The following is an 18,305-nucleotide window of genomic DNA, read 5'->3' on the forward strand; positions in this document are numbered from 1 at the left end:
TAACCTCAGGTGTGCCACAGCAAAAATAAAAACTAACTTAAATCCTTCAAAGCGTCTAAACCCCTCTGGAAATCACTGACCATGGGTCAGAATAATTCAAAGACCTTAGACGGGTCCGATAAAAAATCAAAATTAACTGTAAAACCGAAAAAAATAAAATATAAAAATAGCGGCTCAGTACGACTCCCACTTCCGGTTACGTTTAACCCACGCTCGTGAATCAATGAAGACTTCCATGATTACGTATCCAGAACATGCGGAAGTGCTTACGTGACTGATTTCGTCTCGAACTTAAGAACTGTAAGTTTAATGCATCCTAATGTATTTCCGGAGCCCTATCCCGAACGATTATCGCCAGAAAACAGGTCAGTAGAAATGTTAAATACTATTTGTGATAAGGAAAGTAGGCTGATTAAAAAGTCCTGTAAAAAATATATGATAGAATGTCGTGATGTGATCAATCGCATGCTACCACTATGGAAAAAAGGACCCGAGCCAGACGTAAATGCTTTAAATCAAGCCAGTGTAGGCTCTAGTAAATCCACTGCAGAAAAAACTAGCCTTATATGCCCATCCGTTCAACCTACGGCTCCGCCGCCTTATGATGAAAAAACAGAATTAATAGCTGCTGCGGCGGCTGCACGTCACCAGCGCGTATATCCTGATATAACAGCAAAATCCCAAAAGAGTGAGGAAGGCACTGAAATGACACCTAAATCAGAAGAAGATGACTGGTTTAACCTAGATCAAAGACAGGAACGAGAATACACTGAACGAGAAAGAGAGTTACAGGAACATAAAAAGCAAACAAAACAGTTAATGGCAGAGTGTGAGGAAATCATGAAAGATCCTTTAACTGAACGTACGGAAGCTGAACTGCAGCAAGCCGTTTCCGTCATAGATAATCATGTTCAGCGCCACACTAGAGTAGCGAATGGTTTGACTGTGCCAAAAGCAATAACCAACACCAGAAATTTAATAAGGAACTACTTAAAGCAGAAAAAAGAGGAAAAAACTCAAGAGGGCCCCCACAAAAACACCCGTTATAAAGAAAAGCAGGGATCACAATTTAATGACGTCAGCACCTCCCTCCCGTTCATGATAATAGGGGACATGTGTTGCATTCAACCCCCTAAAATTTCAGAGTTAGCAGCAACCATTAAAGAACTTCCCGATCCTCTACAAAATCCTACAGCCTTTGTTTCTGCATTACAGAGAAGTACCAGATACCACCACTTGGGTGGGCCTGACTATAGATATATATTATGTCAACGAATTCCAGGTGTGACTGAATCTCAGCTTATTGAAGAAGTAGAGGAACTAGACCCTAAAAATGACCAAGCAGCCAACACCACCTCGTTTTTGTGGATAAACGATGACAAAATCACAGCCTTTTTTCAAAATCTAAAGAAATTTCTGCTCACAATGTCTAGAGATAAAATTGATTTAAATGCAGTAACCATGTGCAAGCAAAAGCCAGATGAATATTCTAGTTTTTATGAAACGTTTCACACACTGCTGGACTAATGAGGCATGCATGCCTGAAGGAGGAAATGATCAGATTTTCATAACAACATTCTTAAACAATATTCATCCAGAATGTTCACAACTATTGAAGCTGACTGCCACTGATAATCTCTATGACATGAAAATAAAGAACTTTATCACACTTGTCAAAACAAAAGCTGGTGCAGATCTTTTCCCCAACAGCACGAAGGCTAAAAGTGTTAAGATGATGTTGAATTTTGATGTTGAAGGCTCAGAGGAAAGTGAAAAAATGATGTATGCAGGGGCCCCGCCCCCTCAACAAGCGCAGCAGGGAGATTTCAGAAGGAGAGATAGGAGTGGAGACGTATGTTTTTACTGTGGAAAAATAGGACACTGGAGGAGGGAATGCAAATCAGCAGCACGTAGGTCTCAACCACAAAACACAGGACCAGCTCCTGCCACTAGGCGTCAGCAGAGCTCTTACAGACAAGGTAACTGGCAACGCAGACAGGAATCACATCAAAATAATGGCCCCTTTGCACTTAGGGAGCAACCTTATAATCCACATTTTAATCCCCACCCATATGATAACGAAAGGCTGGACCGACAATAGAGAGGCCCAGGTGAAGATGAGGGACAGTGTGAAGCACTACACACGATGCTGCATTTGCAATTGTCCCGTAACACAGAAAGCTTGCCCATGTTAGATATAGAGATAGGTGAAAAGATTTATTCCTTTTTAGTTGACAGTGGAGCCACTAAAAGTTCACTGTCTGGAAAATTCTATAGTGGGCCTGTTTCCTCTGTGTGCATCAACACCATGGGAATAAACGGAACTCTAGTGCAATGCCCCAAAACTCATTCTCTAAAAACATGCTGGGGCCCAAAACCAGACGAAATTACATATCATCCATTCATAATTATTCCAAACTCGCCTGTGAATCTATTAGGCAGAGATTTAATGGCAAAAATGAACTTGTGTATTTCATTTAACACAAAGGGTGAAATGTTTGCAGATACTGATAACAGCTATGTTTTCTCTGCCCTATGCACCGACACCATGGAGAAGGAACAGCCTCTGTGTCAGCTGGACGCCTCAGCGGAGAATGAACTCAATATCCATCTGACTGGTACCCCACGTCACACTCTGTGTCAAAAACATGTGCAAACACCGTTACCAGGTAGCCCCATGCCTGGAAGCCACATATTTGTTTCTCTCACACTGTTCAACAACATGATAACTGCTCACACCAGTGAAGGCCAAACAGTGGTTTTGTCACATAACTCAGACATAGGCTATGACATTACTGCACCATGTCGACACACAGATCTAACCTACCCCATACACTGTACTATCTCTGCTGTCACATTGCCAGCTGAATATCAAAACATGACATTATGGTCAAGAGGTGAGAATGATGTAGGATTTATTGACTGTACACCTTATCATGCTCAGCTGAAAAACAACAAGCCGGTATATGTCAAGCAATATCCCATTTCCGCTGAAAAAGCCGCAGCCTTAGACATCATCATAGGAGATTTATTGACAGCTGGAGTAATAAAGCCCACAGTATCTCCATATAACACTCCTGTCAATCCTGTGCCAAAGCCTAACAAACCTGGCGTATGGCGTTTCACACAAGACTTAAGGCAAATTAATGCAGTCATTATGCCTCTACCTCCTCTTGTCCCAGATGTTCCCAGCATACTGACAGGTATTCCAGCAACAGCTACACATTTTACTGTGGTGGATTTGTGCTCCGCCTTTTTCTCAGTACCTGTGCATGAGGACACACAGCCGATATTTGCTTTTACACATAGAGATAAGCAGTACACATGGACTCGCTTACCCCAAGGCATGGTAGACAGCCCTGCGGCTTTCTCAATGGTGGTACGTGCTACCCTGGACGGCTTCATTCCTCCAGAGGGCTGTACTCTGATCCAGTATGTGGATGATCTCCTCCTCTGTGCTGAAAGTGAAAAACTATGTCAAACTGCCACACACATGCTACTCCAGCACCTCCAACAGACTGGCCACAAAGCATCAGCAAAGAAAATGCAGTACTGTCAGACTTCTGTTCAATATTTGGGATTTACACTGTCTCACGGACAACGTTCCATGACTACAGACAGGGTCAAAGCTGTGACCTCCGTCCCTAAGCCCACTACACAGAAGGAAATGCTGTCCTTCCTAGGCATGGTGAACTATTGCAGACAGTGGATACCAGACTGTTCTTTTCATGACCACATTCTGCGTGAATGCTGCAAAAAAGACAAGCCTCCTCGAATACTGTGGTCCACAGAAATGACTGCCTCTTTCAATGCATTACAGGGAGCGCTGACCTCCGCCCCTTGTTTGGGTCTGCCTGACTCTGCCTGCGGTAGTTCAGGGGATGCCGGCCTGCCTGAGAGCAGTAGCAGCTTGCTCTATCATGATAAGGGACTGCGAGAAGCTCACACTCTCACATGACACTATTCTATACACCAATCACCAGGTCACGACCATTCTAGCAAACATAACTACACAACACATGACCGCACAACGTCGCTCAGGTTATGAAGCTACACTGACTTCAACAGCAAATCTCACTATAAAAGCAAGCAGCACACCCAATTCGCCAGCACACTTACTCATTCGTATGCTGTGTTCCTCTGACCGACAGGATGGTTCAGATGACCCTGACGATCATGATTGTATGACACGTATACAGGAATCCACAGCACCACGCCCAGACTTAGAGCAGACACCAATCCCAGACTCAGTCATTGTTTATGTGGACGGGTCCTGTTCAAAACCAAATGACAACTCATTTCTTTGTGGCTATTCGGTGGTGACATTGCCTGACATCATACTAGAGGCTCACTCATTACCATTTCACTCAGCACAAAAAGCAGAGCTCATGGCTTTAATACGCGCCTGTGAGCTCCATGTGGATAAGCGGGTAACAATTTACACTGATAGCCGTTATGCATTCAGTGTGGTGCATGACTTTGGCACATTGTGGAGACAAAGAGGATTTAGATCTGCTGATGGAAAATCGATCGCTAATTCTGACCTTGTTCTAAGACTTTTGCAGGCTATACAGCTGCCATCGGCAATTGCAGTTGTTAAAACGAAGGGGCACAGCACGGCTGACACAGACGAAGCAGTGGGAAATGCTCTTGCAGACGTAACCGCGAAAGCAGCTGCTGCCTCACAGCAACCACCCAGAAAGGAAGTATTATCTTTGCCTTTACAGCTGCCACTTGTCACACTCCCAGACTATTTAGAAGCAAATGTTGACCTAAAATTCATACAAGAGCAGGCCTCTGCCTTAGATTACACTTACTGGGAAAGTAATGATTGTACCTTAGATAACAGAGACGGCTTATACAAAAACCTTGAGGGTTTGATTGCCCTCTCATCTTCACTACTGCCAATCCTTGTCCGCCATTTTCACGGTGTGAGTCATGTCGGACAAAGAGGGGTAATAGGAGCAATAAAATCAAGATTTGTAATCGAGAAAACATCACACGCAGTAAAACGCATATTAGCAACCTGTCTAACATGTGCACGAACTAATGTAGGTAGCTCAAAAGCAAAACATCAGCATTTACCACAACCAGATTTCCCATTTCATACATTACAAATTGATTTTACACACATGCCAGCACAAGGAAGCATCAAGTACTTACTGGTAATAGTGGACCAATTTAGTAAATGGGTAGAAGCTTACCCAACATCAAAAGAAACTGCAGAAGTAGTCTGTCAAAAGTTGTGCAATGAAATAATACCCAGATTTGGAATACCTCACCAAATTAACAGTGATAGAGGACCTTCATTCACATCAGAAGTAATTCAAAAGTGTGCTAAAACTCTAGCAATAGACTGGAAATATCATGTGCCATACCATCCTCAGAGTTCAGGAGTTGTAGAAAGAATGAATAGGACCATAAAAAATCGCCTGACTAAAGCAATGATAGAAACAGGAATGACCTGGATCAAACTACTTCCTCAAATCCTCTGCGAGATTAGAATGACTCCATCCGCAGCAACCAAATTATCTCCATTTGAAATAATCATGGGAAGACCGTTTCCAACACCATGGTCAGCCTCCAGAGGGGCACCGCTATTGGAAGGGGACATAGACACTGCATTGTCTGACTATGTTCATAACCTGGTAGAAACACTGAATAATAACTATCAGAAAGTTTGTCTCTCTCAGCCTCTCCCTTCCATAGATCCAACCCATCCGTGGAAACCAGGAGATGCGGTGTTGGTAAAGTCGCTAAAACCAAGGGCACTCGGGGAGGCCGCGTGTTCCAGCCCCCAGACTGTACTTGCAGTGACGAGAACCAGCATCCTAACAGACGGACAACCTCAGTGGATTCATGCCAGCAGGGTTAAGACCAGCCCCACCAAACCACCTAAGGCGTCGGATCAAGTAGATGACGACTCAGGCGAGCCAACGCCCGGATCCAATACACCTACACACACACAATCACTGATTAACACACAACGCCTGAAAGAGCCAAGATTCAGAAAGCCCTTTGATCCCCCGCCTGAACAACAACAAGGTACTTGAACATCCAGCAGGAACAGAAAGCCTAGAGTACCACACAATGTCTAACCTGATAAAGATAGACTCGTTTCATCCTGATAATGGAGAAAATGAAATGCCCATTGTCATCACACGACGCTTATACGGGGTCTCTCGAACCTGGGACCAGGCCAGGAGACGACTAAAGAACTGTCTTTTTTATATATTTAGGTTATTAATCATATCTACTGCATTAACCTTAGGATTTTTATTTACTATTTCGTATTGTAAAGTGCAACCCTGTTCACATTTCTGCAAGCCACATTCTCAATGATAACCCATATAGCTACCAGTACAGCTACTTCAATGTATTTGCAATTAGCACAAATTGATCCTGAGGATGTGCCAGATGTTACCAATGATGTTCCTGATGTGTATATTGAACATTAGGTTGTGAACTATTACATTTTATGATTTGCTTTTTATATTATGTTATTACATTTGTGATTTTTCCTTTCTATTTGAGTTATTATTTTTAAAAATAATAAAAGAGGGGAACTGTTAGGTATTTTAGTACCATGGTAGCATTTACTGGATATTGTTTTATAGTGACATTATACAGGAAAACTCTGTCATTCAATAAGGCCCCTTTGTTTTAGTTATTTTTCTCTTTGACCCAAGAATTGATGTGTGAGAATCACAGGCTGGTACAAGGTTGAAATACCACAGAGATCACTCCCTCAGCTACATTAGTTTCTTAATCTTTTAGACGCCTGTTGAAGGCCAAATGGTTTGTTTCAGATTTCACTAATGAAAGAACTCTTTGTTTTGTGCCTTGAAAATATGTCGCTGAGATAATCACAATTGTAGCTGAACTAATAAACTACACAAAGGATGCTTCTTCACCCAAGGGCAGGAAGACGCTCCCTTATCTTGGTCTGTACTGGTTTAAACTGATAATCTGCTGTCTCATGAATTTTACCCTCTATATAAACTGTTGTACTTGTGAATAAAGTTGAGTCAATTTGGGAAGACAACCTGAAGCAGTCTCTGTTTTCTTGTTCTCCCAAGCTGCTCCCGAGCTCGTACTAACACGCTGAATGGCATGCTTGAATATTACTTGAGAATATATTTGACTGTGTTACAGACTAAGGGACATTCTCTGCTGATAGGTGAAGGTACATTCTCTGCTGATAGACGTCCACGCCTCGAAGGAAGTCGATCCACGGATTAGGCCCTGGAAACCGTTTCCTTCACTATGTTACTGATGTTGAACTTTATTTTGTTCATAAGGCTAATTATTAGAGTTGCCAACCGTCCCGTAAAAAACGGAATCGTCTCGTATTCAGAGAAAATATCAAGCGTTTGGTATTGAGGTGAAAAGGAACAGTTTGTCCCGGACTTCAGCTACAATGAAAAAGACACAAAGCTGGAGTTATTCTGTGTTTACGCTGCACAGCTGCCTCTTCTTCTCTCATCCTCTCCCCCTCCCTCTCCTGTTTCTACTTCAATCATGAAACTGATCAATGATCAGCTGATCGGCTTTTCTCTCTTGTTTATTTATCGCCCACTTTGCGCCAGAAAGAGGAAACCAGCGGATGTCGCGGTAAACAGCAGCAGCACGTTTAAGCTTGATCAGCTGTTGTTAGAATTTATTTAATATTAATTTCTAGTATCAGCTGATGTTTGCTGGAGCCACAGCTGTAAAGCTGCTGGTCATGATGTCTACCTTTTAATAAATAATTATCTGAATCTTACAACCAAACTTTTTATCTGATGTAAAATGTATAGAAATCCATTATTGTATTCAGTAAATATTAAGTCTAGTATATGCCCTAGTAAGTTATGGTATTCTTTCCTTTGTTAAGATACCATCTGTGCAGTCTGCAATTCTGTTGAAGAAAGATGTTAAATCTATTTAATTACTGGAGAAAAATAATAGATGTCTGTGCATTTGTTTTATACGTGCATTAAATTAAAATCGGTTTTGTCAGTAAAGCATCTTGAGGCAGAGGGTGGGGGAGTGGTTCCCTATTTTTCTTTCTTTTCTTTTTTTGCTGGGAGTTGGCAACCCTATTAGTGAGGTATATGTAATTATAAATTAGGTTGTTTTATAGTTTTGCTAAGTACTGTTTAGAATACCAGAATAGGGAGGATGGTGTAGGTTTAAGTTTATTATAAAGGCTTTATGGCTTTTCCTATAATACCATGGTGGGCCGGTAACTAGTCAAAATGCCCGGGCTGATTTTTTGTCCCAGTCCAGCCCTGATCAGCTGTGTTGGATCAATGACACATCTAAAACCTGCAGGACACCGACCCTCGAGGCCTGGAGTCGCCCACTCCTGCTGTAGACATTAAAAAGTCCATAGGAGAGATGGTAGCTGATTAAACAAGTGTTATGAGATAATAATAAAATGCAAAGATTAGTGACAGTGCTTGAAACCATAAGGGAACAAAACTGTGAGAAACAAACTTTTCTCTGCCTGTGAATCATTCTTGCCTCTCTTCCTCCTTCCATCTCCTGATCTCATCTATCACTCTCCACTTGCTGTGAATCTGAGAACAAGGCACAATTTGCTATTACATTGATCTATTATTTAATTATCCACACTCTAAAACTCTTGCACCTATAATTCATAATAAAGTAATAATAGAAAAATGTTATAGAACCAAAACATTGCTGGTGTGTTTATGTCTGGCAAAAGGTGTGGCAAAGGGCTGGGAGACCTGAAGTACCACTCACAGCCTAATTGGATAGCACCACATGCTTCATTGCCTGGGGGGTGTTTCATGTTTGTTTAATTGACTTGTATTAGTTGGTTATATGGCAGCCATTTTATTTTCCCCGTGTGTGTCATTTGGTTTAGCTAAACCAGTGTTTAAGTTCCCCCATTTCAGCAGGTCAGTTTATCTTATGTTTGTTTGAGGTTTTGTTAATTATTATCTTGAGTTTAGTCTATTGAGTTGACCTCTTTTATTGGTCTTCCTGTTTAAGTTTTGGCTTTGTTAAATATATCTTCATGTTTTTGGGTCAATAAAACCCCCTTTTTGAATTAAAACAGCTGTGTCCTTTATGCTTTACTGCTTGGTCCCTGACAACGATTTAGGCACAACAGCGCCCTCTTGATTAGCATACTTAAGCCTGACTAAGGCTGACCTGTGCCGTTTAAAACTGGAGTTGCGGTGACAGGACAAAGATGCAAGCCTTGCAGAACATCCAGGATTTTCTCAAGGGAGTGAAGATGGACAGTCAGAGGGTGGCTCTGCTCACTGGTGTTGTCTGTGCAGTGGGATCTGTGGTTGTGTTGGTGAAAAAGATCAGCAGCCATCGAAAGGCAGAGGAAAAGATCAGGAGAGCCAAAAACAGGAGAGATGAGAGCTTGCAGCGGGGAGAGCAGGTGGTGCTCCGATACAAAGAGTTGGTGAGAGTTCAGCCTTAATTTAGGAGTTTTTTGGGGGAAAGTTTAACATTGAATTTTCTGCTTTTAGTTCGAACCTGACATAATTTATCAGATCACTGACAGCTTTTGTTGTCAGCAGGCTTACCTTGAGCAAAAAAAAATAAACTTAGCCGACAAACACAGCGATAATAACCTACTGCTATTTCTAGATTGTCTTTTGCATTTACACTCTGTGGAGAAGTTATTTGAGACACCTTGCTATTACTGGATTAGATTGCCTTTTCTTTTAAAGCCACCCCCCAAATTCTTCCTGGCAGAGATTCAACTAGTTGTTTTCTTAGAGTTTTGATCCAAATTGACACAAAAACATAACACAGTTTTGGTGAGTTGTTGGCTGTACATCCATAATGCAAATCTCCTATTCCAACACACTATAAAGGTCCTCTATTTGATTAGATTCTGGTGAATTTAGAGACCAGAATCAGAAGAAGAGTACAGTGAACTCAATAACACCAAGAAGAAGATTTGAACTTTGTTACATTAGTGCATTATCTTGCACTAATGTAGCAAAGCAGCCATCCGAAAACGAATACAATCAGGTATTTGTTTTTTTCTTTAGAAGTAAATATGGTTTTTCTGTTATTCTAAGGAAACCCTTGCAGAAGCTACTTTTCTGCCCGTGATGTCATTTATAAGCATAATAAGAAATACAGGAGCCTGTCGATGTTCTTGTCGAGAAGCCACTAAACTTTTGAGTATATGTATATCAACATCAACAAGGCATTTTCAAAACTTCAGTAGATCAGTAGCGTTTAAAATACTGAGATCGGAACATCTGGCACTGACAGTCATGCCACGTTTAGTCACATAAATCACGTTTCTTCACAATTTTGATGAATCTGAGCAGGTCATCTTGAACATGCTTCCATGCCTAAATGCAGTGAGTTACTCAAAATGCTTTTGAGCAATTCATCCCTCTGATAGGTCCATACAAAAGTCAGTGCTCAGTTTTCTTGAGCCTGTTCTGGTTCTATTCACATTGTTGTCTACACAATTTACGATGGGTTTTTCCTTCTATACGTCTTCATTGCTGTTTATTTCATCATTAGCAAGCTGTCTTTTATTCAATTTGGTAGGGAGATGCAACACTGGCAAATAAAGAATCTTGATTCTGTAGATCCATACCGTTTTAGTTCTTTGTTGCAGCTTTTTTCTGACATGGTTCTTTGTGTGTCTTCTAGCATCCAACCACTGACTCTTCTTTCATCCTTGGCCTGTCTTTATCTGAAGTGACAAAGCAACTGAAGGAAGGCTCACTTACCCCTGAGGATGTGTTTTACTCTTACATGGAAAAAGTTCAGTGTTCAGCATGACGCAAAGGTTCACTGCCTAACACAGGAGTGGGCGACTCCAGGCCTCGAGGGTCGGTGTCCTGCAGGTTTTAGATGTGTCCTTGATCCAACACAGCTGATTCAAGAGGCTAAATGACTTCCTCAAAATGTCTTGTAGTTCTCCAGAGGCCTGGTATTGAACTAATCATGTGATTCAGGTGTGTTGACCCAGGGTGAGATCTGAAACCTGCCGGACACCTGCCCTCGAGACCTGGAGTTGCCCACCCCTGACCTAACATAACACAGAGCTTACATAATGGATAAAATAGAGCAAAAGATAAAGTCTACACTAAATAATCAATTTCATTTTCCAGTCTTGTATCAGTGTTCTACTTTAGGTATACTCTCAGCTAACTAGGTATTTCTTATTACTTACACTTGTGTCTTTGCTACGGTTAAGGTTTATAGACATATTTATGAAAGCAAACCAGATTCATGTGCCAAAGAAATATTTGAGTTTCCAAAAAGACTTTGATATTCCACAGAGGGCTTACAAAGATTGATATGTTTGTCTGAATCTGTCTGTGCTTGTTTCCTTTCCAACAGACTCTGGCTGTAAACCAAAAGCTGAACTGCTGCACTGAAATTTTGCTGGAGAGTTTGGATCAGCTGACAACTGTTGGCTCCAACAAGGATGGTCTCTTGTACGGAGTTCCAGTTAGCATCAAAGAAAATATTGCATTTAAGGTATTTCCCATCTACGGAAGAGGATTAGGACCAACGAAAAAAAAGTGGGCACGTCTTTTTTCTTCTTCTTTTCCAGAATTCTGAGAAAAGTAGAAAAAAAAAAGACGTGCCCACTTTTTTTTCGTTGGTCCTAATCCTCTTCTGTACCCATCAGTATTAGTAAGTATGTTATAGAATAGAACAGAATGCTTTTATTGTCACTATACAGATGTACAGTGAGATACAGAGCGTCTCCTACTCAGTGTAAACAGGACTGAGTATAGTATTCTTGAGCATCATAGCTCAGGTATTTGATGTACAATTATTGTCTTTGTTTTAATCCAACACTAGAATCATGACTGTTCTTGTGGTGTGGTCATTAACCTGGACCAGCCCGCTGAAAAGGACAGTGTGCTCGTTCAAGTCCTGAAGAAACAAGGAGCTATTCCCTTTGTGAAAACCAACTTGCCTCAAGCTCTTTTGAGGTAAATCTTTTATCAGAGATTGACATAAATCTGGAGTACATTTAAATACTATGTGCACTTATTTAGTTGTCTTTGCCCATTACAAGTGTGCATAATATGCAAGGACTCATTACCCATATGTCTTTGGCCACATTCAGCTATGACTGCAGTAATCCTATCTACGGGCAGACTGTGAACCCTCATAACCCCCAGAAGACCTCTGGAGGTTCATCTGGTGGGGAGGGGGCTCTCATCGGGGGAGGGGGCTCCCTGCTTGGTATAGGCACTGATATAGGTGGCAGTATCCGTATTCCTGCATCCTTCTGTGGAATCTGTGGTTTCAAACCAACTGCAGGTCGGCTCAGGTGGGTCTCATTCAGTCAGTTTCCTGGAAATTTATTACACATTGCTGAGTTAAGCATTTATGTTTGTTAACACCTTTTGTGTAATGATTAGTTTACAGGGAGTTCGTCCAATTTATCGAGGGCAAAAGACAGGTAAGTGACATATCTACTTACTAAACAAAGTAAAATGTGACGTTACATAACTGCTGTAATGTTCCACAGTCTGGGAATATGGTTTACTGCTTCTTGTTTTATATTAAACTAGTGTCGTCATCACCTGGACCCATGGCAAGAGATGTGGACAGCCTGGCTCTGTGCATGCAGGCACTTCTTTGTGACCACATGTTTTCTTTGGACCCCACTGTTCCACCATTACCTTTTAACATGGAGGTGTGTCTGTTGATGACAATTTTTGTAATTGCCTCATACAGTGGCAGTATAACACCCTTGTAAGTGGACATCAGGCCCTTGTAGTATGTAGTATTTTGGTCTACACAACCCAAAATGTGATGTCCACATATGTGGACGCCAGGTGCTAGGAGGTTAACCTGAAAGTTGAAGGTGAAATGAAGACTGTTCAGGATTATTTTACTGGACTTTGACCAGATAGTTACTAAATGTTCAAACTTGTAAATTAATGAAATGGCTTATTGTCTTAACACACTTATTAAATGTATTAATGTCTTAGAATAAACAATACATTAACATTTATATTTAAAAACAAGTTAACTAAAGGCCATGTTTTCCTTTCTTCTTTGGCTCTCGGAGGAGGCGGGCGCACTTTTTCTCCTCTCCCTTATCTTCCCTGCTTATGTCCTTGTCTAGTCTCGTGGGTTTTTTTGTATTTTCCCTGGAACACTCTCTCACAGTCTGTTCTCTAAAATCTAAAAGAGGAATTATGGATTGGATCAACTGGTCTCTGAATGCAATTGACACCCCTTTCTCAACGAGAAGTTTGGGCTCGGGTGAGCCTGAGTGCTGAAGATATCTACCTATTCGGAACCATGGTAACAGGGTTCTGGCTGATTGGAGCTGGCTTGGCCCTGAGTTATCGAAGAATTAAGGAAGCGGAACTGGCTGTTCAAACCCCCACAAGGCTGCCCGCTGGGATTGGAACGATGGGAGAGGCGTGAGTTTCTCAAAATGGTCTTATTGAGTCAGCACGGATAAGATCTTGGAGAGGCTACGGCTGCTGTGAATACTCAGAATAAGATCTCTGACTGCAGACTGGATACATCTCGGAAGGGCTAGCCCGGAATAACATCTCTGGGCGCAAATTGGATGACATCTCGGGAAGGCACACTGCCGTGAGTTCTCAGAATTGGCTCCTTGAGCACAAGAAATGACAACATCACAGAACGCAAGTATGGCGAAGCTCGCGGCTCTCCAACGGGAGATTGAGAGACCAGTGTTGGACTGTAGAACTGCTTTGAAATTCAAATGAGCTGTTCGCACTAAAGTAAAAACCACCATCACTTATGCGGATACCCCTTTGGCGCCAGCTGTTTACACAGCTGTTTTGGCTGTTTACTTAGCCTGGCAGGGCGAAGGACATTGTCTCAGCTGAACTATGGACATGCACACACATACATATACTGATACTGCAACTGACAAATAAAGGCTATCTCACCATCTCATCTCTCAAAATGATTCACCCTTAGATATACAGAAGCTCCAAACCTCTAAGGATTGGTTATTTGGAAAGCGATGGCTACACGCATCCATCTCCAAGCATGGCCCGAGGCGTCAGAGAGGTCAAAGCTCTGCTAGAGCAGGCGGGACACACAGTAAGACGTCACCACACACACTGATTGCGGTCAAGTGTGTTATGTGAGCCATATGTCTTTAATATTATTTATGTCTTTAGTTTGTCCCTTACTGTCCACTGAAGATGGATGAAATTGTCCCTGAGCTGTGGCTTAGGGGCTTATTGGCAGATGGAACTACCACCCTGCTACAAAAACTGTGAGTTGGATCTTTTTTTTTTTTTTAATAATTACTTAATATGTTCTTGTTAACTTACATCATCTAATAGCTAGAAATGTAATTTTTGTTTCAGCGCTAACCAGTGAACATCTCCATTCTGACATTATCTATAGGGCACATGGGCTTGTGCTTCTTTTTGGAACCATTACAGTAATTTCTCTGACCAGACTACTTTCCCATGTGCCAAGGATTCCTTTTTTAATTTTAGGGAGGGGGGACCTGTGGACCCTTGTCTGGAGCCACAAATTTTTGTATACAGGCTTCCTAAGTGGTTGAAGAAAATAATTTCATTCTTCCTCAAACCTGTGGTGCGTTGTTTCGTCTTCTGACAGATGTATATGAATTCATACATCAGTTTGATCTTGACAGTTTATTCTGATGAAACTTTTTTTTACCCCAGTCTCCTCACACTTCTGCCAGAATGAGTGCTCTTTGTGGAGTTGGGTGAGAAAGTATCCTTGAAATTCTTCATTTGTGCTTGAATCTCAGTTTCTTTGTTACATTTCCATGTGCTAGGAATTATATCCAAACGTTCTGCTTCATTTTTAGATCTGTTCCAGAGCTGTGGAAGCAACATGCTGCTGTTGAGGTACTGTCAGCTGATGATGCATGGTCACATATGAAAGTCTGAAGGAGAAATTGAGATTTCCTGTGTTTTCTTTAGGACTACATTCAAGAGACAATAGCACATTGGAGGAGCTGCAACATTGATGTGCTGCTGTGTCCTGTGATTGGACCAGCCTACAACTTCTTATACTGTGGCAAAACCTCAGGTATGGTACACTGAGTACAATAAAACAGCATAGTCTGTGCGTCACTTTGTTTTCAACAAATTGTAATCTCAAGGTAAACTATAAGATGTTTAGTTTTAAACATAAGTCACAAATAAGATCAGAAATATTTTTAGGTGACTGTTAGTTTTCTAAAATGTACATGTTCCAGAGATTACAGCTTTCCTGTCATTTATTTTGGAAGAGCCATTTCTGAGAGATGCTAGTCTGTTACCCCTGAAGGATGTCACCTGACATACAAAAAAACATGATGCAGAAAGTAGTGTTGATTTTGGGATCTTTTTGTTTTTACAAGACATTCCCTCTTAGTATTCAGTGAAGTCCCGAGGAGAGCGGTGTACTAAGTTTATGGAGAGCATTCTGCTGTGGTTCAAACCTGACACGGACAAATTTTTGAAATTTTGAACTGGAGCTGACTTTGTTACATTTGCATTGAAATATACACTGGGAGGTATTGTGATAAGAAAGGCAAAGACATTCCAAAGCCCTGCGATGCTGAATAGAAGGCATTTGTACAACTTGATGAAGGCTTTCATGGGAAAGTTGCAATTTCTTTCAAGCCAGATGGAGAGCAACATTCATCCAGAGCTGTTTTGTTTAAAGATTCACAAAGTTCCACTTATTAGTGCAGCCCTCCAAGGCAGTTGTAGTTTCACATGTAGCCCCTTGGGAAAATTTATTGCCCACCATTGCTATAGAGATTACTCAGTTAAGAGAATTACATGTAGATTAGAACATTAAGACAAATGGCAATGTGAATGCATTTTTATTAAAATTTCCAAATCATGAGTTGATGAAATGGCAACAAAATTTGTATTGGTTAAAGAAAGAATTCTCTTTCCGTATTCTTCATCATTCAATGTTTGTTTTTTTTCAGTCAATACCAATTACACATTTGTCTACAATCTCCTAAACTTTCCTGCCGGTGTAGTCACTGTTTCTACAGTGACTGCAGAGGATGAGGAGGAATTCGAGCACTATCCCGACAAATTTGACAAGGTTTTAAAAGAGGTAAGTGAAACATACCAGTGAGGGAAGACTGGTGAAATATATGGAGCTGGATCTACTGTAAGACTAGGTTTTCATGCAGGCATAATCTCTCAGGAGACACGGATGTGAAGCCTAAACTATAGATGAATTTATTATAGAATAAATTTCTGGGGGGGTTTCAGTCACCTGCATCTTTCTGTCCTGGACCAGCCTGGCTTGTTAGTGGAAGTTAGGGCTCTTAGGTTTTCTAAAAGTGAGGTCATTTCTGAGCTTCTTTAACAGGATAGAACTGTGATGACCACGATAATGTTATGATGCCATAGAACTTACAGCTGTTGACCTGTTTCACTAATGTTAAATGTCCAATATGGGTGACCAATCAATAGTGTCAGTAAGAGATCAGTGGACCTTTTACTTGATGTCATTCCCCAAATCCTCTGTGTATTTCAAAATGGCAATTAAATTAATGCAACAGCTCTATATTGCAGCCCTGATAAGTAACATCATGTGAAACATTTGTGAGGCACGTAATTTTATTCTGAATGTTACCGATTGGGTAAGAGAATTTTTTTTAAGTGTTTTCACAGTGTTGGTTGTTTATTCTAATAGTTGGATTGAGAAACCACAATGGGCACTCAAAAGCATCTCCACTAAATAACCAACAAATTAACAAACAGATGACCAAAACTTTGACAATATGTTTAAAGTTAAAAAGCCCTTAGACTGGGAACATTGAAACCAGCATTTTTTTTCTTGCATTTTATTAAAGAAAATGCTGTATAAGAGATAGGGAAACCAGCTGCCTTTACATGACTTTACATTATGGTTCCGGGAGCATTTATGTACTTAGAGATGTCCAGTGTGGTGGTGGTGGGTATAATGATTAAACAGACTCTTTAACACCAACATGTAAAAGGCCCATCCATACACAAAACCAAGAAATGAAACGTATCAGACTATTGTAACTAGAAATATTGTCACATTCCTTGTTGCCATGCAGATATACACACAATGTATTAGTAGTTTCAGAGTTTGTCAGTAGGTGGATGAAGGAGACTGTGGTGTGTCCAGCTGCCAAGCGTTAAGTGACAGGAGTGTGTTTTTGTGTTCAGGCAGTGACCGGTGGCGAGGGTCTACCTGTGGCGGTTCAGTGTGTTGCTCTGCCGTGGCAGGATGAGCTCTGCCTGCGCCTCATGAAGGAAGTGGAACAACTGGTCAAAGAAAGCAAGAAGTAAAGCTGCTTTCTTTCTCAGTCTCACAGGAGAGGCTGCAGACTTCAGAGGAGACATGTTAACTTGAGTATTTCCTGTAATAATGAGCTAATCGAGTCATAAATGGTGGATGAATCTTAGTAGTACAAGTACAGTCTATTCATTTTGTGTTTATTTTGGTCTTTGATTGTTTCCTAAAGGCTTTAGGAACTCTAACTCTTTCATTTTTCATCTTTCTTTCATACATTCATTTAATAAACCATGTGTTTTTTTTGTCTTGCTATCCCCATCTATGCTTTATATTTCTTTATATCCATAACAGCAAACATGCTAGATCTTGTTGAGAAAATAAAATGTGAAATCATTAGGGAAGTCTGCTTTATTTGTATAGACCAAAATAACCTCACAGACAATAAAAAGACCAAAAAGCATACTAAACAATATTACAAAAAAGTCACAAATTTATTCAAACGGTTACAAGTAAACAAACAAACAAACAAGCAAACTATGTGAAATACTTAAATATGTACACATACAATATATGCAGACATGAGAAGAATGAGACAAGAAAAGCGGTCAAATATCCAGACAGAACTATGCCAGAAGCTTGTTGAGGGTTACCAAAACTTTCTGAGGTACAGCTTGCAATCGGCCCACCATGGAAAAAAAGGACATTTCAAAGAAATTATTAGCCCAAAATGACCATAACATTCACTATATGTGTATTGTTCATCTGCTAATGACATTAAAACAAACCATTTATTTTTCTAATGTAGTGGTTTGACATTGATATTTATAAACGAATAAAATAAATAGTTCCTGTTTTATAAGCCGTATTACATTTGATTTGATCTTTCAAACCTGCCCCGAAGATCTCTGATGGGGGGGGGTGGCGGCTTTGTTTTGGGGTTGTTGTTGATTTTTTTGTTGTTGTTGTTTTTTTGTTGTAAAATGTTTCATATATTAAACGGAATTATGACATGATCATCGTGACAATAATAAAGGTTGAAACTGTTGTTAATATAGTTATATATATAATAATGTCAAAAGTAA

General features: G+C 40.7%; 1 protein-coding gene across 1 annotated transcript; it reads left to right on the top strand.

Moving 5' to 3' along the window:
• Positions 1-7,834: 7,834 nt before the first annotated feature.
• LOC308393334 (vitamin D3 hydroxylase-associated protein-like) lies at positions 7,835-18,111 on the top strand. The gene is made up of 15 exons (XM_080877016.1): positions 7,835-9,430; positions 10,651-10,764; positions 11,347-11,487; positions 11,818-11,951; positions 12,089-12,295; positions 12,387-12,427; positions 12,540-12,664; positions 13,936-14,061; positions 14,142-14,239; positions 14,469-14,568; positions 14,661-14,704; positions 14,810-14,849; positions 14,925-15,033; positions 15,929-16,062; positions 17,154-18,111. Exons 1-15 carry the CDS (start codon positions 9,206-9,208, stop codon positions 17,274-17,276), a joined length of 1,761 nt encoding a protein of 586 aa, XP_080733142.1. The 5' UTR covers positions 7,835-9,205; the 3' UTR covers positions 17,277-18,111.
• The last annotated feature ends 194 nt before the right edge of the window (positions 18,112-18,305 follow it).

Source organism: Rhamphochromis sp. 'chilingali' (assembly GCF_963969265.1).
Source record: "Rhamphochromis sp. 'chilingali' genome assembly, chromosome: 3".
Taxonomy (NCBI): domain Eukaryota; kingdom Metazoa; phylum Chordata; class Actinopteri; order Cichliformes; family Cichlidae; genus Rhamphochromis; species Rhamphochromis sp. 'chilingali'.

Bases quoted from the DNA above. Each gene is read 5' to 3' on its own strand.
- LOC308393334 (XM_080877016.1), top strand. From the start codon at position 9,206: ATGCAAGCCTTGCAGAACATCCAGGATTTTCTCAAGGGAGTGAAGATG. The intron at 9,431-10,650 runs GTGAGAGTTCAG...TGTGTCTTCTAG, and splicing joins TGCTCCGATACAAAGAGTTG to CATCCAACCACTGACTCTTC. The intron at 15,034-15,928 runs GTATGGTACACT...GTTTTTTTTCAG, and splicing joins ATACTGTGGCAAAACCTCAG to TCAATACCAATTACACATTT.